Below are 23835 nucleotides of genomic sequence, written 5' to 3'. Positions count from 1 at the left end.
GTAAAAACCCCCCAAAATGCCACAAACATAAGTTTGAGTCCCAGATAAGATAATTTGTTTGTTATTGAGGTTTGAATGAGAGGAGATGTAAAGGAGAAAGGAAGAAACTAATATAGAGGAAGAAAAGAAAGAGAGAGTGAGAAAAAAAAAGAGGGAACCACTAAAAGAAGAAAAAAGAAAGGAGAGAGAGAGAGAGAGAGAGTTAAGGGTTTTGGAGTGCAACCCTCATAGAGAGAAAGGAAGAGAAGAGAAAAGATAATGGGAGATGTAACACTTATGGGTAGTGTAGTTCAAGGAGAGGAGAGAGTAAGACCAGTAGAGAGTTAATCGGCCAAATTGGAGGAGGAAAAAAAAAGTATCAAGAATGAAGATAAGAGAAACAAACGAACAAATATAATAAAATGGGATAGGTTATAAAGTCTGCAGATTATTCTTGATTTTGAGAGGTTATCTTCTTGCTTTTTCTTTTCTCTCCCTCTTCCTGGTCGGTGACTCTGTACCCCGGGTTTTGCCCCTTTGCCACGCTCAGGTGGAGGTTTGCAGTTGATAAGTCTCTATGGCAATGTCATGTATTGTGCTTTAGTCTCGTTGGCAGTCGAGGCTATTAGCATTTATAGGCTCCGACAGTGAGAGAGTCCGTGTTCCTGGAGCCTTTCTCCTAGTCTTTCCTTCCTCAATTAGTAGCCTGATAATCCAGCTATGGGGTTGCTGCTGCCTCTGCCTGGATAGCAAGAGGCTCAAAGAGCTGGCAACTCCCCACTCTATTTCCACTCAGCACAGGGCTCTGGGTAAGGCTCAGTCAGTCAGAGCTGCTAGCATAATCAGGCGGGCTTTCCGGCCATTCAAAGACCTCTGGCTCTGCCACTCTGTCCGGTAACACAAGCGGGCGCCCACTTCTGGGGCGCTTGGAGGAAACTCTCACTCACTGGCTGCGCGCGCAGACCAGGATATCCGGCCAGCAGTCTCACGCTCTGAGTGAAACCCCCAACCGCAGGGAAAAGTTGCAGCGTTGGAATTGAGTCTCGCTCCGTCCCTGTGCGCGGCTTTTGCAAGGCGCTGGGGCGGCCCGAGATTCCGCTTTGGCCCACACTAAGGCCCCTGACTCTGCCCCTCTGTGCAATAACACGGGTGCGCACTGCCGAGGCACTCGGAGGAATCGCTCACTCCTTATCTGCGTGCGCAAACCAGGATATGAGGCCGGCCGCTTTCCCTCTGAGTGAAACACCCTCCGGTACGGAAAATCTCCACCGTTGGAATTAGTTCTCACTCCCTCCCGTGCGTGGCTTTCCCAGGGCGCTGGGGCTGCCCAGAGACTCTGCCCTCGGCCCACAGAAAGGCCTCTGACCCTGCCTCTCCGTGGGGCAACACGGGCACTCACTTCCGGGGCTTAGGAAGAAATCTCTCGCCCACTAACTGCGCACCAACCAGGAGACCGGGTAAAATGTCCGCGCCGCTTGTCTTTCTTTGTTTGGGTTTGGCGCGAGTGTTAGCTTGTATTGCCCGGGTTGCCACAGGATCAGATTTTCCTTGGCTTGGATCTCCGTGCCACAGCCTGGTTCAGCCGTTTGTGTCGCGGCCTGGATGTATTCACCCCCTTTGCCCGCCTCAGTTTCTATATTCACAGTTACCAGAGAAAGCCGCCCTGTTTAGGTTAGTGAGGAAGGCGGAGCATTTCTTACTCCCTATTTCCTTCGGGGTTTGGTTATATATTTAGCCAATTTTTCACTCAATCATACCTTTGGGTGTATTGTGAAGCATCTGGAAGCTCCAAGTATAGGTTTTTCTGTTTCTGGTTGAAGATCTTGTTGAGTTTTGGGGGAGATTTATCGGTATCGCTTCCTACCCCGCCATTACTCTGACGTCATCTCTCCCAATTTCATCTTCTTTTGAGTAATATTATATACTTGAGCCAGATTGGTTTGTCCATATCTCCTAAACATTTCTTGTATTTTCTCACCTCTGGGTTTTGGTTCATACCCTCCCTTATACCTAAACTCCTCCCTTAAAAGGATACAAATACTAGGAATTCTTTAAAAACCTTAGCAACCTCCAGCTGTAATGAAATTCAGTCTGGTCAAACTCACACCAATATGCTTGCTGTCTATAATACTCATCTGAGAAGTACTTATATATACATTGCCCAAGTGTTATCTCCTGGGTGATCTTGTAGTCTTAATTATCATTATATTGTTATTTATATTTTTGAAAATTTTCATGTCTTCTCAAAGTCTTGGAAGAAAGGGTTTAGCACCGAGACTCGAACTTAGTATGTACCCATAATTGTACAGAATCGTATATACTAAATCATGTTTATTGAATGCAATTTGCAATTTGTATATAATTTCTCTTCCTATTTTTAAGATATTACCCTGATGAAAATATCTGATTTTTACAAAAAATATACATATTAGCTACTTTTGGCATGCTTGCTCTTATTCCTGGTTCACCCATAATTATTCACTTGTTTACTCTTTTTTACATTATGTTGTTTTGTATATTTGCTCACTCATACCCATTTTGGTTACTCTGAGAACACTCTTCCCATGACCAGTGAGTTGTTTAAATATTAAAGTAGGACTTGCTGATTCGATTAAACACATGACATTTCTATGATGCCAGGCACTGTGTCCCCCCAAAGGAATATTTTTAATGAATGCATATATATATATATAATATAGTACATTCTGGCATTACCTATTTCTGCCCAAACTCCCTAGATTTTTTCAGAAATGTTTTTTATAACAGGGTCTAGGGGAACAAAAGACCTATTTTTAAAATGGGAGGCAGAATACAGCTGAGTGAGAAGACCTCAACAGAAGTCTTATCAACAGTGGAGTTCTTTATTATACTCAATTTAAAGATACAAGCATAAAAGGCCATGGCCAATTGGCTCAGCAGTAGAGTGTCGGCCTGGCATGTGGATGTCCCGGGTTTGATTCCTGGTCAAGGCACACAGGAGAAGTGCTTGTCTGCTCTCCACCCTTCCCTCTCTCCTTTCTCTCTCTTTCTCTCTTCCCCTCCCGCAGGTAAGACTCCATTGGAGCAAAGTTGGCCTAGGCACTGAGGTTGGCTCCATGGCCTCCGCCTCAGGTGCTAGAATGGCTCTGGTTGCAACGGAGCAATGCCCCAGAGGGGCAGAGCATCGCCCCCTATTGGGCATGCTGGGTAGATCCCGGTCAGGTGCATGCAGGAGTCTGTCTCTCTGCCTCTCTGCTTCTCACTTCAGAAAAATACAAAAAACAAGTAAAAATACACATTTTAAATACACTAAGTTGTCAGTTAAAATAGAAACTTCTCACAAAGCCTGTGGTCGAGCACTAGAGGGAGTGTCGAGTATGAGTGGTTAAGGTTCTGACTGGAATTTACAATTCGTCATTTTCTAGGCTACTATTTAATAATAACACAACCAAAAGAACAATATTATAAACAAACACTTGCTGAATAAATACATAAAAATACTAAAAACACACACATACAAAGATTGCGAATGTCAGGAGAACTGAGTAAATACCAAAAGTGAAAATACCTTCAATAATGTCCAATACTTTTTTTATATCTGAGTTTGCAGGAAATGCCCACAGATGCCAGGCAGGCATCAGAACTGTTTGGAGTAGGCTTAGCTCTTATAGCCAAGGGAATACTAGCCCAGGGTTGCCGGATCTTCCATTTTCAAGAGAACATAGGAATTCAGATTTTAAACAAAACCCCATATTTAAACATTTTGACAAAACTACACCAAACTGCAGGGCTTAGGAAGAGAGACTGTGTAGGCCAAACAGAAGATGTCAATGGGCTGAATCTGCCTGCTGGATCGCCACCTCTGAGGACTTGATCCACTCTCCAAAGGCATGTGACAGGGACTGATGATCTCAATTCCAGTTCTAGTTCTCATAATGATACTCTATTTTAATTTCAAACAAAGGCATTTAAGAAATAACCAGGTCTTTACAAAGCAACAGAATAATTGATATAAACAGGGTAAGCAGTTTTTTAAGACCATGGATTGATACTGAGTAAATCCTTGGTAGACTAAAGTTATACATATCTCCTCGGAGAAATTTGGTAAAATGTTAATATATTACTGACATCATATTAATAATATTACTGAGTGTTTCATTATGTGGCAGGTGTTTAGATCTTATATTTATAGTATTTACTTAATCATAAGCTCTTATTATCTTTATGATAATCCCCATTTTATTTTAGACTGATAAACTCGACTGAGATCAGGACTTTTTCCTGATGTTTGCTTCTAGTTCACAAAGGGGTGGACAGTTCAACAAGTAAAAGAATTCCTTACCAGCTGTAAACCTCTTTGTTTTTCAGCCAGCCTTTGTCGTGCAGTTTTTAGAACGTTTTGAGCCTCAGCAACTTGGATTTGTTTAGGACTTACCACCTTAAAAGGAACGTCACAACATTTCAGCATTAAAAAAAAGTCAAGTTCACTTTTTAAAATGTCTAAAAGATATTTATAAGTGTCACCTCTTAAAATGAACTTCCCTGGATTGATGTGTACAAAAGATATATAAAGTAGTTAAAAATGGCCAAGCATATAAAAATGAACAAATGAAACACTAGCATAATTACCAGAAATAAAAGAATTAGATAGGAGCACTGGATGTCTGTGTGAGTTAGTAGAATATGCTTGAGTAGAGTATTTAGCATTAGGTATTCTTCCCAGAGAAGTTCATGTGAGTATTTGTTAAATAAAAATTACTTCTGGATATTTAATCACTATGGTGCGTCACTTCCAAGTTGTTTTAGCTATTCCGGAGGAAGGAGCATACCTTCTGTACTTCGTTGTAGTTATTCAGAGCTATGACCCACTGGCATATAGAGCAGCAAGCGACAGACACCAGAGCAACCTTGTTGGGGTTGAAATTAGGTAAGGATAAAATTTTTTTCAGCTTCACGAAAACCTAGAGAGAATACAGTTCATGTGTTACACAAGAAAGAAATATTATTGATCTGAAGTTTCCCCCAATCTACATTAGAATGCAATTTTATTTCATGTAAGACATACCCAACTATTCTCAACAGCACAATAAAAGACACATATCCAGGTAAAAAACTGCCTCTAGTACCAATGACTGTGTAAACATCTTGTTATTGCAATTGTTATTATAGTAGCTTTGCTCTAGTTTTTACAAAAGGAACTCCACTTAAAAATAAAACAGGTTAACTTTCTCCAGCTTTGAAAAATCTGGTGTGCATGGAGGTCTGGAGTCTCTCAGGTGTGAGGTGACTGGAAATACCATCCTCCACCTGCCCCCCAGGAGGGTTCTGCCAGGCACAGTACCTAATCAAAGGTCTAGGCAGTCAATGATGGTGTGTGTGGCCTGGGGCATATTGGGGCACACTGAGGACACTCTCTGGCTTACTTGTGTCACATGCCTATAGATATAGATCATTTCATCTAAACAGTACAACCTGGCTTAGAGGCAGTATATATATATATATATATACTTCTTACAAAAATTAGGGGATATTTCCAAATGAATATGAAGTTATAAAATATCCCCTAATTTTCGTGAGCAGTATAGTATTTCTTGTCTACTTTTTTGGAGCCATAGTCAGAATAAAATCTGTCTTAAACTTCTTCTCCCTTTCTTTCCAACTAGGATTTTCTCTCTTGACTGAAAGGACAGAACCATTTTGCGAATATTAGGAAGTTGCTAAGGGAGTAGATCTTAAAAGTTAGCATCACAAGAAAAAAATAATAAAACCACATGGTGACTTACTGTGGTGATCATTTTGCAATTTATATACAAACACTGAATCATTATGCTGTGTACCTTAAACTAATACAATATTATATGTCAATTATATCTCAAAAACATCTCAGACATTTACCCACTGATGGCACTTTTCATAATGTAATTCAATCCATCCAGAAAGACTTCCTTCCACTATTGGCCTCTTCTCAATTTTTATTATTTAAAGAGATTCTATGGACTACTACTCAGCCATAAGAAATGATGACATATTGCCATTTACAACAACGTGGATGGACCTTGAGAACGTTATAATGAGTGAATTAAGTAAATCAGAGAAAGCTAAGAACTGTATGATGTCACATATATGTGGGATACAAAACTGAGACTGATGGACATAGATAAAAGTGAAGTGGCAGGAGGGGGAGGGAGTCATGCAGAGGGAGTGATGGTAAGGGTTTAAAGAGGGACAAATATATGGTGATGGAAAATGATTTGGCTTCAGGTGATGGGTGTACAACATAATCAACAGTTCAAATGCTATAGTAATGTTTACCTGAAACCTATGTACTTTTATTGATCAATATTGCCCTGTTAAATTTAATTTTCTAAATAAAAATTTAAAAAAAGATTCTGAGATATGACATTTTTTTTTTTATTTCAGTATCATACATACTGCTTTTCCCGGGCACTTCCAGAAAACCTATTATGTTCAGAGATGCAGCTTGCACTCTGATCTTTTAACTCTCACCATTGTCTCCCAATTCTAATGCAAAAGTCTAGTTTAAATACTTCCATTTGACTCTTCTAGCTTATACATACAGATGTATCAATTATGCATTCGTTAGCGGTCAGCTTTTTACCTTCTGAGGTATTCTGTCCTTGTCGAGGTTAATCAGTTTTTTTAGGAAACCAGTCTCTGACAGAAGTAGCTTCGCCGTTGCCCAGTTAGGTTTCTTTTGCAGAAGGATACAAACTGCATTCATGACGGTCAGAACGAGGAAAGGAGGGCGTGTGTACACTCTGTAACGGACGGAGAATCTAGTCAACCTCACGCTTAAGACCAAGTGCACCCTGTCAACCATCTCAGAGATGGTACATGCAGGTTTTTAACAAATACTTTGATAAAGAGAACTACCTGTCAATATACAGCTTGTTTCATTAACAGGTATCTTTTAAAAACTTGGGTGTGAGTTTCTTTGCTTTAGGAAGATGAAATGCCTAAAACTTAACTGGGTGGAACATCGCAGAGATTAATTCATTTCATTATAAAATGGTTCTCTTTTGAGTTCTTTAAAGTAGGAATCTTCTATTTCATCCCAGTGTGGACTTCCTGATGACTACTTGACAGAGACATTGTACATGTGTGTGTGTGTATTGAGGGGAAGGTATCTGAGGCTCAACCCTACTCTTATGAGGTACCATAAGGTATAACCCCCCCTTCTACACATCCCTTGAATTTTCTTCATACTGATCTAAAATTCCTACCATAAAGATCACTGATACAACAGAGTTGGGGTAGACGGTAATTAGTCTCTCCAGTTATTAATAATGTACATTATTGGAACACTGGAAACTGCCTCTTAGCTCCGTCCTAATCAGGGGACATGCACTACAGTGCTGATGAGAGGGTGACACTATGGAAGCCCAGAGGGCAGAAAAACATTCACATGAAGTAAGTTTCAGTGAAAAGCCAGGAGAACAATGTTGCTGTGCAGCATTTGGGACTTGGAACAAAAGGGACAGGTCTATCCAGGCTAATGAGTCTCCCCTAAATAAAAATCAGATAGACTTCCTCAAAGAAGTAAGGTAACAGTCAGTTTTATATGTACAATTTCTTAGCCTTAAAGTCACTTTGATTAGCACTTGCCTTATGTGAGATGCTATTCTAAGCACTTTACATATTCTACCTCATCCAATCCTCTCAACATCTGTGATTAGCCCCGTTGCATAAAAGGGAAGCTGAGGCACAGACAGTTTACACAACTAGAAAGGGGCAGCGCTAGGATTCCAACCCTGGGAGCTTGGTACCAGAGCCCATGTGCTCAAAACCACTACAATACACCGCCCCTCAGAAATCAGGGCACTTGAGCTGGTCTCTGCTTGGGACTCTCTGCCCAAGAAAAGGTCAGAGAATTGAACTTCTGGAACACAGTCATGAGGTACAGAGTGGGCAGTGCTGGGGAAGGGCTGGGCCAGCCACTTCTCAGATATAATCTCCTGATGCCCTTTCTGGCTCACTGAGCATCAGCCATCGTGGTCTTCTGCAACTCCTGAAACCCATCAACACATTTCTGCCTGAAGACTCTGTGCTTTCCATTTCTCTTGCTCAGAATACTCCTACCTCCTCTAGATCCCTTCCTAGTGCCATTTAGTTCTCTGCTTCTGTCAAGTGCTGTGACCTCCGCACCTGGAACGGGGCCGGGAGGGCACATCCATGGTATACTTGGTACATGTGCTTAATGACTGAATGCATGAATGCACACAAAGGAATGCATATGAATGAGGTGGAAAGAAAAAAGAAGTCAGGAACATGTTCTTTTCCTCTTGTCTTTGTGCCTTTGTTTTTCAAGGTTAGGTGGAGTAATTTCAACATTGCTCCCCCTATGAAAATATATTGGTTAAGAAAAAAACCCTTTTGTCATATTCTATTCTCATCCCCAGAGTGAATAATGTGTTATAAATATCATAGTACATTTGGTTCGTATATCTCCATCTTTAATTAAAATACTATTTTCTATAAAGAATAAAAAAACTCGGCAGATGACGTCAGAGTAATGGCGGGGTAGGAAGCGATACCGATAAATCTCCCCCAAAACTCAACAAGATCTTCAACCAGAAACAGAAAAACCTATACTTGGAGCTTCCAGATGCTTCGCAATACACCCAAAGGTATGATTGAGTGAAAAATTGGCTAAATATATAACCAAACCCCGAAGGAAATAGGGAGTAAGAAATGCTCCGCCTTCCTCACTAACCTAAACAGGGCGGCTTTCTCTGGTAACTGTGAATATAGAAACTGAGGCGGGCAAAGGGGGTGAATACATCCAGGCCGCGACACAAACGGCAGAACCAGGCTGTGGAACGGAGATCCAAGCCGAGGAAAATCTGATCCTGTGGCAACCCGGGCAATACAAGCTAACACTCGCGCCAAACCCAAACAAAGAAAGACAAGCGGCGCGGACATTTTACCCGGTCTCCTGGTTGGTGCGCAGTTAGTGGGCGAGAGATTTCTTCCTAAGCCCCGGAAGTGGGTGCCCGTGTTGCCCCACGGAGAGGCAGAGTCAGAGGCCTTTCTGTGGGCCGAGGGCAGAGTCTCTGGGCAGCCCCAGCGCCCTGGGAAAGCCACGCACGGGAGGGAGTGAGAACTAATTCCAACGGTGGAGATTTTCCGTACTGGAGGGTGTTTCACTCAGAGGGAAACACAGCCGGCCTCATATCCTGGTTTGCGCGCACAGATAAGGAGTGAGCGATTCCTCCGAGTGCCTCGGCAGTGCGCGCCCGTGTTATCGCACAGAGGGGCAGAGTCAGGGGCCTTTGTGTGGGCCAAAGTGGAATCTCGGGCCGCCCCAGCGCCTTGCAAAAGCCGCGCACAGGGACGGAGCGAGACTCAATTCCAACGCTGCAACTTTTCCCTGCGGTTGGGGGTTTCACTCAGAGCGTGAGACTGCTGGCCGGATATCCTGGTCTGCGCGCGCAGCCAGTGAGTGAGAGTTTCCTCTAAGCGCCCCAGAAGTGGGCGCCCGCTTGTGTTACCGGACAGAGTGGCAGAGCCAGAGGTCTTTGAATGGCCGGAAAGCCCGCCTGATTATGCTAGCAGCTCTGACTGACTGAGCCTTACCCAGAGCCCTGTGCTGAGTGGAAATAGAGTGGGGAGTTGCCAGCTCTTTGAGCCTCTTGCTATCCAGGCAGAGGCAGCAGCAACCCCATAGCTGGATTATCAGGCTACTAATTGAGGAAGGAAAGACTAGAGAAAGGCTCCAGGAACACGGACTCTCTCACTGTCGGAGCCTATAAATGCTAATAGCCTCGACTGCCAACGAGACTAAAGCACAATACATGACATTGCCATAGAGACTTATCAACTGCAAACCTCCACCTGAGCGTGGCAAAGGGGCAAAACCCGGGGTACAGAGTCACCGACCAGGAAGAGGGAGAGAAAAGAAAAAGCAAGAAGATAACCTCTCAAAATCAAGAATAATCTGCAGACTTTATAACCTATCCCATTTTATTATATTTGTTCGTTTGTTTCTCTTATCTTCATTCTTGATACTTTTTTTTTCCTCCTCCAATTTGGCCGATTAACTCTCTACCGGTCTTACTCTCTCCTCTCCTTGAACTACACTACCCATAAGTGTTACATCTCCCATTATCTTTTCTCTTCTCTTCCTTTCTCTCTATGAGGGTTGCACTCCAAAACCCTTAACTCTCTCTCTCTCTCTCTCCTTTCTTTTTTCTTCTTTTAGTGGTTCCCTCTTTTTTTTTCTCTCTCTCTCTCTTTCTTTTCTCCCTCTATATTAGTTTCTTCCTTTCTCCTTTACATCTCCTCTCATTCAAACCTCAATAACGAACAAATTATCTTATCTGGGACTCAAACTTATGTTTGTGGCATTTTGGGGTTTTTTTACTTCACCTTTTTAACTCACTAGCAGTGCTCCCATCCCTGGCTCTCCATTTTATCTAGTTCTTGTTCCACTAAATACAATAGTAATTTTTTAATTTGTCCCCCCATTTTTCCATTTTCCTCTTAATCCTCTCATCATAACTCTTAGACAACCAACACCTAAAAGCAAATCATTTTATTCTTGACCCAAATTTTTTCCTTATTTGCTTTTTGTGGGTCCATACGCTCTTTTTTTTTTTTTTGCCCCTTTATTACTTTTCCCCAATTCAGGCCCTCCATCACAGGCATTGTTTGTTATAATTCACAGTCCACCACAAGATTTTATCAAGAAAGAGGGGAGAGGAGAGGAGAGGAAAAAAGGAGGGGGGGAATAATTTCCTTTTTTTTTTTTTATTATTATTTTTTTAATTTTTATTTTATTTTATTTTTCTTTATTTCATTAATTTTTTTTTAAAAAAAAACAACTCTTTTCGATTTTTTTAATTATTTTTTTAAACTTTTTATTCTTTATTAAATCTCATTAATACTATCAACAAAACCACCCTCAGATGCCATTAAGGAAGAGAAAATCGAATATCATGGATACAAAAGAAAGAGAGGTAACACAGCTAGATGAGGAAAAATCTATGGAGAAAAAATTTAATATATTGGAAACCTTGGAGCTAAATGACAGAGAATTCAAGATAGAAATCCTAAAAATCCTCCAAGATATACAAGAAAACACAGACAGGCAATTTAGGGAGCTCAGAAAACAACTCAATGAACACAAAGAATATATGTCCAAGGAAATTGAAACTATAAAAACAAATCAAACAGAGATGAAAAACTCAATACACGAGCTGAAAAACGAAGTAACAAGCTTAGCTAATAGAACAGGTCAGATAGAAGAGAGGATTAGTGAAATAGAAGACAAGCAACTTGAGGCACAACAGAGAGAAGAAGAAAGAGACTCAAAAATTAAAAAAAATGAGATAGCCCTACAAGAATTATCTGACTCCATCAAAAAGAATAACATAAGAATAATAGGTATATCAGAGGGAGAAGAGAGAGAAAATGGAATGGAGAACATACTCAAACAAATAATAGATGAGAACCTCCCAAGCCTGTGGAAAGAACTAAAGCCTCAAGTTCAAGAAGCAAACAGAACTCCGAGTTTTCTTAACCCCAACAAACCTACTCCAAGGCATATCATAATGAAATTGACACAAACCAACAGCAAAGAAAAAATTCTCAAGGCAGCCAGGGAAAAGAAGAATACAACATATAAAGGAAGGCCCATTAGATTATCATCAGATTTCTCAGCAGAAACTCTACAAGCTAGAAGAGAGTGGACCCCAATATTTAAAGTCCTGAAAGAGAGGAACTTTCAGCCACGAATACTATACCCATCAAAGCTATCCTTCAAATATGAAGGAGAAATAAAAACATTCACAGATACAGAAAAGATGAGGGAATTTATCATCAGAAAACCCCCACTCCAGGAATTACTAAAGGGGGTTCTCCAATCAGATACAAAGAACAAAAAAAAACAGAGCCACAAGTAAAAGCTCCAGAAGAACACAATAAAACCAAATTTAAACTGTGACAACAACAAAAAGAAAGAGGGGGAGAAGATGGAGATTAACAGTAGCAAAGGACGATGGAGTGCAAAAGTACTCACAAAATAGTTCGCTACAATGAACAGGGTAGGGACCCTTTTCATTATTCAAAGGTAACCACCATTGAAAAAACCACCACAGAAGCACATGAGATAAAAAAGATAGCAACAGTGGAAAGATGTATGGAATACAACCAAATAAAAACAAAAGATAGAAAAACAAAAGAGAAGGATCAAACAAGACACAAAACTAACAGAAAGCAAGATATAAAATGGCAATAGGGAACTCACAAGTATCAATAATTACACTAAATGTAAATGGATTAAACTCACCAATAAAAAGGCACAGAGTAGCAGAATGGATTAAAAAAGAAAATCCAACTGTATGCTGCCTACAGGAAACTCATCTAAGTAACAAGGATAAAAACAAATTCAAAGTGAAAGGCTGGAAAACAATACTCCAAGCAAATAACATCCAAAAAAAAGCAGGTGTAGCAATACTCATATCGGATAATGCTGACTACAAGACAGGAAAAGTACTCAGAGACAAAAATGGCCATTTCATAATGGCTAAGGGGACACTGAATCAAGAAGACATAACAATTCTTAATATATATGCACCAAACCAAGGAGCACCAAAATATATAAGACAGCTACTTATTGATCTTAAAACAAAAACTGACAAAAATACAATCATACTTGGAGACCTCAATACACCGCTGACGGCTCTAGATCGGTCATCCAAACAGAGAATCAACAAAGACATAGTGGCCTTAAACAAAACACTAGAGCATCTGGATATGATAGACATCTACAGGACATTTCATCCCAAAGTGACTGAGTATACATTTTTCTCCAGTGTACATGGATCATTCTCAAGAATTGACCATATGTTGGGACACAAAAACAACATCAGCAAATTCAGAAAAATTGAAGTTGTACCAAGCATATTTTCTGATCATAAAGCCTTGAAACTAGAATTCAACTGCAAAAAAGAGGAAAAAAATCCCACAAAAATGTGGAAACTAAACAACATACTTTTAAAAAATGAATGGGTCAAAGAAGAAATAAGTGCAGAGATCAAAAGATATATACAGACTAATGAAAATGACAATACGACATATCAGAATCTATGGGATGCAGCAAAAGCAGTGATAAGAGGGAAGTTCATATCACTTCAGGCATATATGAACAAACAAGAGAGAGCCCAAGTGAACCACTTAACTTCACACCTTAAGGAACTAGAAAAAGAAGAACAAAGACAACCCAAAACCAGCCGAAGAAAGGAGATAATAAAAATCAGAGCAGAAATAAATGAATTAGAGAACAGAAAAACTATAGAAAAAATTAATAGAACAAGGAGCTGGTTCTTTGAAAAGATCAACAAAATTGACAAACCCTTGGCAAGACTTACCAAGGAAAAAAGAGAAAGAACTCATATAAACAAAATCCAAAATGAAAGAGGAGAAATCACCACGGACACCGTAGATATACAAAGAATTATTGTAGAATACTATGAAAAACTTTATGCCACTAAATTCAACAACCTAGAAGAAATGGATAAATTCCTAGAAAAATACAACCTTCCTAGACTGAGTCAAGAAGAAGCAGAAAGCCTAAACAGACCTATCAGTAGAGAAGAAATAGAAAAAACCATTAAAAACCTCCCCAAAAATAAAAGTCCAGGCCCTGACGGCTATACCAGCGAATTTTATCAAACATTCAAAGAAGACTTGGTTCCTATTCTACTCAAAGTCTTCCAAAAAATTGAAGAAGAAGCAATACTTCCAAACACATTTTACGAAGCCAACATAACCCTCATACCAAAACCAGGCAAGGATGGCACAAAAAAAGAAAACTACAGACCAATATCTCTAATGAATACAGATGCTAAAATACTAAACAAAATACTAGCAAATCGAATACAACAACATATTAAAAAAATAATACATCATGATCAAGTGGGATTCATCCCAGAATCTCAAGGATGGTTCAACATACGTAAAACGGTTAATGTAATACACCATATCAACAAAACAAAGAACAAAAACCACATGATCTTATCAATAGACGCAGAAAAGGCTTTCGATAAAATACAACACAATTTTATGTTTAAGACTCTCAACAAAATGGGTATAGAAGGAAAATATCTCAACATGATAAAGGCCATATATGATAAACCATCAGCTAACATCATATTAAATGGCACTAAACTGAAGGCTTTCCCCCTTAAATCAGGAACAAGACAGGGTTGTCCACTCTCTCCACTCTTATTTAATGTGGTACTAGAGGTTCTAGCCAGAGCAATCAGACAAGACAAAGAAATAAAAGGCATCCATATCGGAAAAGAAGAAGTAAAGGTATCACTTTTTGCAGATGATATGATACTATACATCGAAAACCCCAAAGAATCCACAAAAAGACTACTAGAAACAATAAGCCAATACAGTAAGGTCGCAGGATACAAAATTAACATACAGAAGTCAATAGCCTTTCTATATGCCAACAATGAAACAACTGAGAAGGAACTCAAAAGAATAATCCCCTTCACGATTGCAACAAAAAAAATAAAATACTTAGGAATAAACATAACAAAGAATGTAAAGGACTTATATAATGAAAACTATAAACCATTGTTAAGGGAAATCGAAAAAGATATAATGAGATGGAAGAATATACCTTGTTCTTGGCTAGGAAGAATAAATATAATCAAGATGGCTATATTACCCAAAGCAATATACAAATTTAATGCAATTCCCATCAAACTTCCAATGACATTTTTTAAAGAAATAGAGCAAAAAATCATCAGATTTATATGGAACTATAAAAAACCCCGAATAGCCAAAGCAATCCTAAAGAAAAAGAATGAAGCTGGGGGCATTTCAATACCTGACTTCAAACTCTATTATAGGGCCACGACAATCAAAACAGCATGGTATTGGCAGAAAAATAGACACTCAGACCAATGGAACAGAATAGAAAGTCCAGAAATAAAACCACATATATATAGTCAAATAATTTTTGATAAAGGGGCCAACAACACACAATGGAGAAAAGAAAGCCTCTTCAATAAATGGTGCTGGGAAAACTGGAAAGCCACATGCAAAAGAATGAAACTGGACTACAGTCTCTCCCCCTGTACAAAAATTAACTCAAAATGGATCAAAGATCTAAACATAAGACCTGAAACAATTAAGTACATAGAAGAAGACATAGGTACTCAACTCAGGGACCTGGGTTTTAAAGAGCATTTTATGAATTTGACTCCAATGGCAAGAGAAGTGAAGGCAAAAATTAATGAATGGGACTACATCAGACTAAGAAGTTTTTGCTCAGCACGAGAAACTGATAACAAAATAAACAGAAAGCCAACTAAATGGGAAATGATTTTTTCAAACGACAGCTCAGATAAGGGCCTAATATCCAAAATATACAAAGAACTCATAAAACTCAACAACAAACAAACAAACAATCCAATAAAAAAATGGGAAGAGGATATGAATAGACACTTCTCCCAGGAAGAAATACAAATGGCCAACAGATATATGAAAAGATGCTCATCTTCTTTAGCTATTAGAGAAATGCAAATCAAAACGGCAATGAGATACCACCTCACACCTGTTCGATTAGCTGTTATTAGCAAGTCAGGTAACAGCAAATGTTGGAGAGGCTGTGGAGAAAAAGGAACCCTCATACACTGTTGGTGGGAATGTAAAGTAGTACAACCATTATGGAAGAAAGTATGGTGTTTCCTCAAAAAACTGAAAATAGAACTACCTTATGACCCAGCAATCCCTCTACTGGGTATATATCCCAAAAATTCAGAAACATTGATACGTAAAGACACATGCAGCCCCATGTTTATTGCAGCATTGTTCACAGTGGCCAGGACATGGAAACAACCAAAAAGCCCATCAATAGATGACTGGATAAAGAAGATGTGGCACATATACACTATGGAATACTACTCAGCCATAAGAAATGATGACATCGGAACATTTACAGCAAAATGGTGGGATCTTGATAACATGATACGAAGCGAAATAAGTAAATCAGAAAAAAACAGGAACTGTATTATTCCATACGTAGGTGGGACATAATAGTGAAACTAAGAGACATTGATAAGAGTGTGGTGGTTACGGGGGGGAGGGGGGAATGGGAGAGGGATAGGGGGTGGGGAGGGGCACAAAGAAAACAAAATAGAAGGTGACAGAGGACAATCTGACTTTGGGTGGTGGGTATGCAACATAATTGAACGACAAGATAACCTGGACTTGTTATCTTTGAATATATGTATCCTGATTTATTGATGTCACCCCATTAAAAAAATAAAATTATATAAAAAAAAAAAAAAAAAAAAGAATAAAAAAACTCCAAACATTCTGAGATATGGCAGGCAAATGCCCATTGTTTGTTGGGCTGGATTGGAGAGCTCAGGTTAAAAATTATCTCATCCAAGGTTTCAAATTAGAACCATTAAGTTAAAATCTTTGTACCTTAAAGTATTTCATTTCTTCTTGTATTTTCTTAGGAATATCTCTTTTGTTGTTTTTTTTGCACACCGGGGAGATTAGGTTTGGGAAAGAGCAGAAGTGCTTCCCATAGTGACACCTGGTAGCAACGGCCAGCAGTGCAGCCCCAGACATGCATTCCCCAGAGATCCCAAGCGCTCTGCATTGGGAAACCGGCCTAACAGCAGTGCACACTGTCCTCATATTTTGGGAACCACAGGTCAGGCATTAATATAATCACTGGGCTTTTCTTTGTAGTCTAGGCACTACAGTATTTTATCAGTTCTCAGGTGTGCAGTTTTACATTTTGAGGCTAGGCCCGTTTATAACCACAGGTACATAATATAAGTTTACTTGGTAGTATTTTTTCTTTCCTAAAGCTACATAAAATACTGATAGGCCTTACAACTGATGGCATCCTAACATTGATTAGATACAGGCTATATCACACAAATAAAAAATGTAAAGAAACCAAGATGGCTGAAAATGGAATCTAGACTTAGTTACTTCTGCCATGTGCTGCTTCTTTATTCAGTGCCTACTCACCTCAGTTCAGAGACATCTGCTTTATCCAGGGCATTCAGGGCCACGATGGCCTTGTCCACCACTGGCAGGACGCTCTTCAGTTCATTGGCCGTTGTCTGCAACCAAGTGAGAAGCCCCCAAATGCACATGAATGAATATCACTGCGTATTTAACATGTTTATACTTTGAACTCGAAAATTATCATCTGACATTTTGACAACGCCCATAACTTATGTATCTGCATGACGTAGGTACATACACACGTTTATACTGTTGGAGGTGTGTGTTATAGTCCGAACTGCAGTCAATCCCCAATGAGAAGTTATCAGTGAGAAGCAAAAACACAGTGGTTTCCGCCCTCTCTGTTAGACTCAGCATAGTGTTAATATTGTTCTTTTGAAGAGCGGTTCTGTGCAAGGTGGAATTACTCTAATGCTAATGAACTTACGCTGAAGAGCCCTCCCTTGCGCAGGCCCCTTCGAGGCCTCTGACGAAGGAAGTCCTGCTAATATGTTTGCGGGTGCTGTGTTTTTGTTAGGCTTGCAAAATGAAGACATTTTAACCGCAATCAGTTAAGACCAATTTTTCTTGTGGTATTATTTACTATTGTATTATTTTCCATACAAACAGCTGTAAACCTACTTTTGCCCCACCCTGTATTTATATTGCTCAGTCACTCTCTGGATAAATTGTTGCAAGCTATCTCAAATAGGAATGACTTTTAGAAATAATGTCAAAAAACATCCCAACTGTCCTGGGGATGTGACACTAAGGTGCAGGTCCAGGGGTCACATCATGATAGAAACCTGTACTACAGTGCCCTGCCCCAGGAGTATGTGAGTGGTGGAGGAGAAACAATGTTTACAATATAAGGGCCCAGAATCTGGTCTGTGGAGAACTCTTCTATTCGTCAGGTGCAGAAAACTGTAAGTACACTAGATTTCCATTGATACCTACACAAAACGGAGGTTCAGTCCTTCATGAGGATGTTCGACAACGCAGCATATATATTTTCTCTTTTTTTGATGAGAGTTGTGCAAAAACAGTTCTTTGAAATCCTTGGGGTTTTTTTGGGTAATAATCAAAATGTTTTGGAATGTCTCAATAAAATAATTGAGAAATTACATTCCTTATATATAGATATAAGAGAAAGTGTTTTATAATTTTAATTGTTACTTACAAATAAATAATTAAGACAAAAATTTTTTGGAATGTTAAACAAAAGTGATTGCGTGTTAAAATGGATAGAAATAATCTTGATATGCCTGACCAGGCAGTGGTGCAGTGGATGGAGTGTCAGACTGGGATGCAGAAATAATCTTGATATTAGGAGCAAGATGTAATAACAATTTTCAGACCATACTAAAAGCAATAATTTATTGTGGATAAACAAATTTAGGACAGAAGTAATGATCTGGTTCTTGGTCTGTTTAATAAACTAACTAATAAAGAATGTGTTACATGATCTCATGGGAAAAAATTCAAGGTTTTGGCTGAGTTTGCAAGAAATATCCACATTAATAAAAATATAAATATCAGGAAACACATCTATAATAAACATATTGGTGGAAAGCTGGTTAATAAATGTCCCCCATTCAGAGAGTATTTAAAATTAATCATTACACAAGAAATCTTGAAATGCCATGCAACTTATACCAAATTTGACAGCAATACTGATAAAAATGTTCATGACATAGGTCCTGGCCGGTTGGCTCAGTGGTAGAGTGTCAGCATGGTGTGTGGATGTTCCAGGTTCAATTCCTGGTCAGGGCACACAGGAGAGGGGTGCTTGTCCACCCCTCCTCCTCTTTCTTCTCTCTCTCTCTTCCCCTCCTGTAGCCATGGAGCAATTGGAGCAAATTGTCCCCTGGTACTGAGGATAGCTCCATGGCCTCCACTTCAGGTGCTAAGAAGAGCTCTGTTGTTGAGCAACAGAGCAATACCCCAGATGGGCAGAGCATCACCCCCTAGTGGGCTTGCTGAGTGGATCCCAGTTGGGGCACATTCTGGCGTCTCTCTGCCTCCCCTCCTCTCACTGAATAAAAAATAAATTTTCATGACATTATCAGTGATGAGTTCTGAAGTTGAAAGAAACTTTTCTAAACTACCAAAATGAAAAACACGTTTTGATCAACTATACTAAGGTTCTGTAGGAAGTGATATTACAAATCCATTATCATGTGGAACAGCACAAAATAGGCGGTGAAAAAATTACAGGAAAAATGTCTTATGGGGTGTGTAAGGCAGTTAATTACTAAACATTATCATTAATTTTTCTAGATTTTGTGATGTTTATAATAGTTTTGAAATTTTGCATTTTATTTGACTTTGTTAATTTTTCTACAGTCACTCTGTGTCCAACTGAACTAGTAATTTTGTATTCTTTCTTTAAAAATATGGCCTCAAAATTGTATAAGCTTCAGGTTGCCACTGAGCCCATAATGTGGCAAACAAAACAACCCCCCCCAAACAAACAAAAAAGCCCCCCCCCCATTAATTCCTCTATATCTACTTTCTTTTGGCCTAAAAAATTAAAGACTGAAATTAAGCTGTACATACACTTAGTATATTAGTTAACAGTGGCCCTTTCATGAGGTTATGGGTAACTCAGTGTGACACTCACATTCATCTTAAGGGAGGAGGGAAAGTCCCACACGTTGGAGGGCTGGCAGTGGTGGCTTCCCCATTTCCTAAACACTCAGCACACCGGGAAGTCTTCCAGTTCACTCGTGTCCAAGTAAGATGATGTGCCTATTATGTTAGCTACCTGAAGTCAATTAACCCTTAAAACATGGACAGGCAGCTTAGAAAGGTTTCTGAAAGAAACCCTGGATCACAGATAATGCTCATAATAATGGAAGTACCAGGGAAAAATGAGGAAAAGGCAAGCTAATGCTTCTCTCATTCCTGGTATGAACTCTTCTTCAGCTATATTCTAACGGTAAAAGCAATGATGATCTAATCACATCTGACAAGAAGCCAGCCAGAAAATTTGGAAATTATCATAAGGACTTTGAAATGCATATTCACAATCACTGTGCAAGAAATCTTGAAATGCCATGGCCCTGGGTACTTACTGTGGTTTGGGATATTAGCTAATGATAGTAGCTTGTGTATGTAATTTATAAGTAAATAATTATACACATATTAGGAGTATAGGTTTATGTATATCTCTGTATTTTAATTGATGGAGCTGCTTGATAAAAAACCTTTGCATATGAAAGACAAATGAAACTTCACTCTCTATTCCTCTGAGCAGGACAGACCACTGATCAGACCAGGGCTGAGCAGGTGGTTATTTGCTACACCAGGTTGGTTCCTGACAAGAGTGTTTGGAGGGGGACTGGCCAGTTTTAAAGAGAGAGAATTATTCAGTCAATAAGAAAAGTGACACACACCAATGAGACAGCCCTTAGAGCTGCTTTGTTTTCTGCAGATGTTCCCCTTGCAGGCCACATGAATTTTTAACATGGCTGGAATGAGTTTCTGTTCATTGTAACCAGAAGAATGGGGTGACGTATCTCTTCCTAGGATTCTAGGTTTCTCAAGGACAAGGACCCTGTGTCATTGTACTCTCTATTTTCATTTAGAGTGTCTTATATGTAGTAGGTACTCCATAAATATTTGTTGGCATAAACATTAAAAATATCCAAAGTTGGAGTACTATATATTTAAGAGTAGCCAGCCTGACCTTTTAAATTTGGGGATTAGGGAATAATTTTGCAAATCTCCAAATGATTCTTTTTATTATACTTTAATTTTACCTGAGCATAATTTTCCACAATTCTTATTTCTTCTGCCATAATTTCTTCATCCTGTTTAACAAGCATCTGAACTTTCTCAACTACTTGTGAATCTTTCTGTAGTTTTTCCATTAACATTTCTTTTTCCTAATGAACCAAACAATTCTTAGCATGACTTTTAAGAGACATAATATCTTCTTTTAAAAGAGAAATTCAAATAGCTCATTTAATTATAAAATTGATCAACATCAGCTTGAAATATATTTGTTTACTAGACTGACAAAGATAGCTATCATTAATATCATTTCATAAATACACATAAAGAATAATAAGTAATGATTTTTGAAATACTTGGCAGCTTGCAAGTTACCACAGAACATTTCAGATAGATTTAACTAACGATGGCATGCTTCTATGTAAGATTTTACAATTAGTTGTATACTTGTCATCACACGTTTAAGTATTCAAAAATAATGCTATTAATATTTTGCTATTATTGTTGCCCTCATTTCACAGTTAAGAAAACTGAAACTAAGACAGATTGCTCAGCTGCATGGTAACAAAGCAAGAACTGTAACCTCTGTCTGTCAAGTACCAGAGCCTCAGCTTTCAAACACTGTTCCAGATTAAACTGCAAAATCTAAAATAAGATTTCAAATGAAATATACCTTTGTTTTCTGTTCTATCTGAGGGCCAAGAATCAGGAGCTCCTCCTGCATGGCTGTAACTAGGGCGGTTGTTTCCAGGAGCTTGGATAGACCCATATGCAAACGATTCCTGAAGGGGAAAGAAAGGTATTAAGAGGTATAATATATAACAAAACGCTAGCAAAGCAAGATATACTGTGTTCATGATTGGAAGGCAACACAGTAAACATGTCAATTCTCCCCAAACTGATATATGGGTTCAATGCAATTCTTATCAAAGTTGCAGTCAGATTTTTTTTTTCTGTATAGTCAAGCTTATTCTAAAATTTATATGGAAAGGCACATGAACTGGGATAATGAAAATGATTTTGAAAAGGAAAAATAAAGTGGGTGGAATCACGCCATCTGGTTGTAAGACTGTAATCAAGATCATGAGAGACAGGTATGTCAATTGATGGACCAGAATAGAGAACCAGAAATAAACCTACAAGTCCTGTCAACTGGTTTTTGAGAAAGGTGCAAAAGCAATAGAAGAAGAAAAGTTTTCCCAAAAAATGAACCTTGACCTACACCACACCTTATACACAAATTAATTCAAAATGTAAAAGATAAAACTATGATACTTTTAGAAGAGAACAGGAGAACCTCTTCAGGAACTAGGGCTTGGTGAGGAATTCTTAGACATGACAATTCAGACAAGAAAAACATCAATGGACTGGACTTCACCAGAATTAGACCTTCTTCTCTGAGACTGTGTTAAGAGGATGAAAAGATGCTACCAACTGAAACAAAATGTTTGTAATCTACATGTCTGACAAAAGACAGATATTTAGAATATACAAAGAACTCTCAAAACTCAACAATGAAAAAAACTGACCAATCCATTTAGAAAATGAGCAAAAGATAGGAAGAGACATCCAATCAGCAAGGATATATGGATGGCAAGTAAGTGCAAGAAAAGATGTCCAGTATCACTAGCCATTAGAAAATGTCAATTAAGATCACAAATGCTATATAAATACACACTTATTAGAATATTTCAAATAAAAAATAGTAACAGTTTCAAATACAAGGACACAAAGAAACTGGATCTCTCACACACTGGCGAGAATGTAAAATAGCACTGCCACTTTGAAGAACAATTTGCCATTTTCTTAAAAAACTAAAACATACATTTACCAAATGACCTAACAATCACACTCCTGGCATTTATCTCGAGAAATGAAAATTTATATCCACATAAAAACCTGTACACAGATGCTTATAGCAGCTCTGTTCATAATCACTCTAAACTGGAAAGAGCCCAAGTCCCTCAATGGGTGAATGGTTAGACAAACCGTGGAACATCCATACCATGGAATAGTACTTAGCAATAAAAAGAAACAAACTATTGATACATGCAACAGCTTGGACAGATTTCAAAGGCATTATACCTATCCCTTTCCTAAGTAATAAAATTGTAGAGATGGAGAACAGATTGGTTGTTGCAAGGGATTTGCACTAGTAGGAGGTGCTTGATAAAAAGCCTTTGCATACGAAAAACAAGTGAGCCTGACCAGGTGGTGGTGCAGTGGATAGAGTGTCAAACTGAGATGCGGAGAACCCAGGTTTGAGACCCCGAGGTCACCAGCTTGAGTGCAGGCTCATCTGGCTTGAGCAAAAAGCTCACTAGCTTGGACCCAAGGTCGCTGGCTTGAGCAAGGGGTCCCTGCTCTGCTGTAGCTCCTCAGTCAAGGCACATATAAGAAAGCAATCAATTAGAAACTAAGGTGCTGCAACAAAGAATTGATGCTTCCCATCTTTCTCCCTTCCTGTCTGTCCCTATCTGTCCCTCTGTCTCTGTCATAAAAAAAAAGGCAGATTTAGTCTCACTATTTTGTGTTTGTTTTTCCAAATATAAGCACCAATGTAAAAATATATATATATAATATATATATAAACAGCTAGAAAATAAAAATAAATATACAACTTGATTTGGACTTAAAGTCTTACCTCTTTTTCTGCATCTCCTTCTCGCTTGACTGCAAGATGTGCGCAAATGTATCCATGAACTGCAAGTAGCTCCTGGGAGTGATGTAATAATACCTTCCGGTTTTCTGGAAGTATGTCATGTTCAAGTCGCTTATACTTTTGTGCATTTGGACACATGTTGGGGCAAGTTTTTCTTTTAAGTTCTGAAAGATAATTTCTTTTAAGAATTAAAAGCAAGTAAGCAATCCAAATAGACATTAAAAAAAGAGAATGGAACACTGTGAGGAACTTGAAATTGTTTATCCTTTTTGAGGTACAGGGATGTAGAAAAGGCCCTGGGTGAATGGGAAGAACAGATGAGTTTTAACAGTTGGGACAGTGTTGGGATGAAGAGGCAACGATATGGCTAATGACCCAGGGACATGCCCGACTTCTACGAGGCTCATCCCTCATTGCTGCTACAGCCATCCAAGGATTCAGGGCACCACTACCAGCGGCATGTG

General features: G+C 39.0%; 1 protein-coding gene across 1 annotated transcript in view; it reads right to left on the bottom strand.

Moving 5' to 3' along the window:
- The window catches only part of DNAH14 (dynein axonemal heavy chain 14), a 227336-nt gene that overhangs the window by 46126 nt on the left and 157375 nt on the right, over positions 1-23835 (bottom strand). The window contains exons 57-63 of the mRNA XM_066360143.1: positions 23354-23535; positions 21383-21491; positions 20736-20861; positions 16993-17087; positions 6578-6737; positions 4788-4919; positions 4301-4396 (exon numbers count right to left, since the gene is read on the bottom strand). Coding sequence (XP_066216240.1) covers positions 4301-4396; positions 4788-4919; positions 6578-6737; positions 16993-17087; positions 20736-20861; positions 21383-21491; positions 23354-23535 — 900 coding nt within the window. The remainder of the gene's footprint in view (positions 1-4300; positions 4397-4787; positions 4920-6577; positions 6738-16992; positions 17088-20735; positions 20862-21382; positions 21492-23353; positions 23536-23835) is intronic.

This window comes from Saccopteryx leptura, chromosome 1 (assembly GCF_036850995.1).
Source record: "Saccopteryx leptura isolate mSacLep1 chromosome 1, mSacLep1_pri_phased_curated, whole genome shotgun sequence".
NCBI lineage: Eukaryota > Metazoa > Chordata > Mammalia > Chiroptera > Emballonuridae > Saccopteryx > Saccopteryx leptura.
Note: the sequence above shows the minus strand (reverse complement) of the source record. Positions and strands in the feature narration are given on the sequence as shown.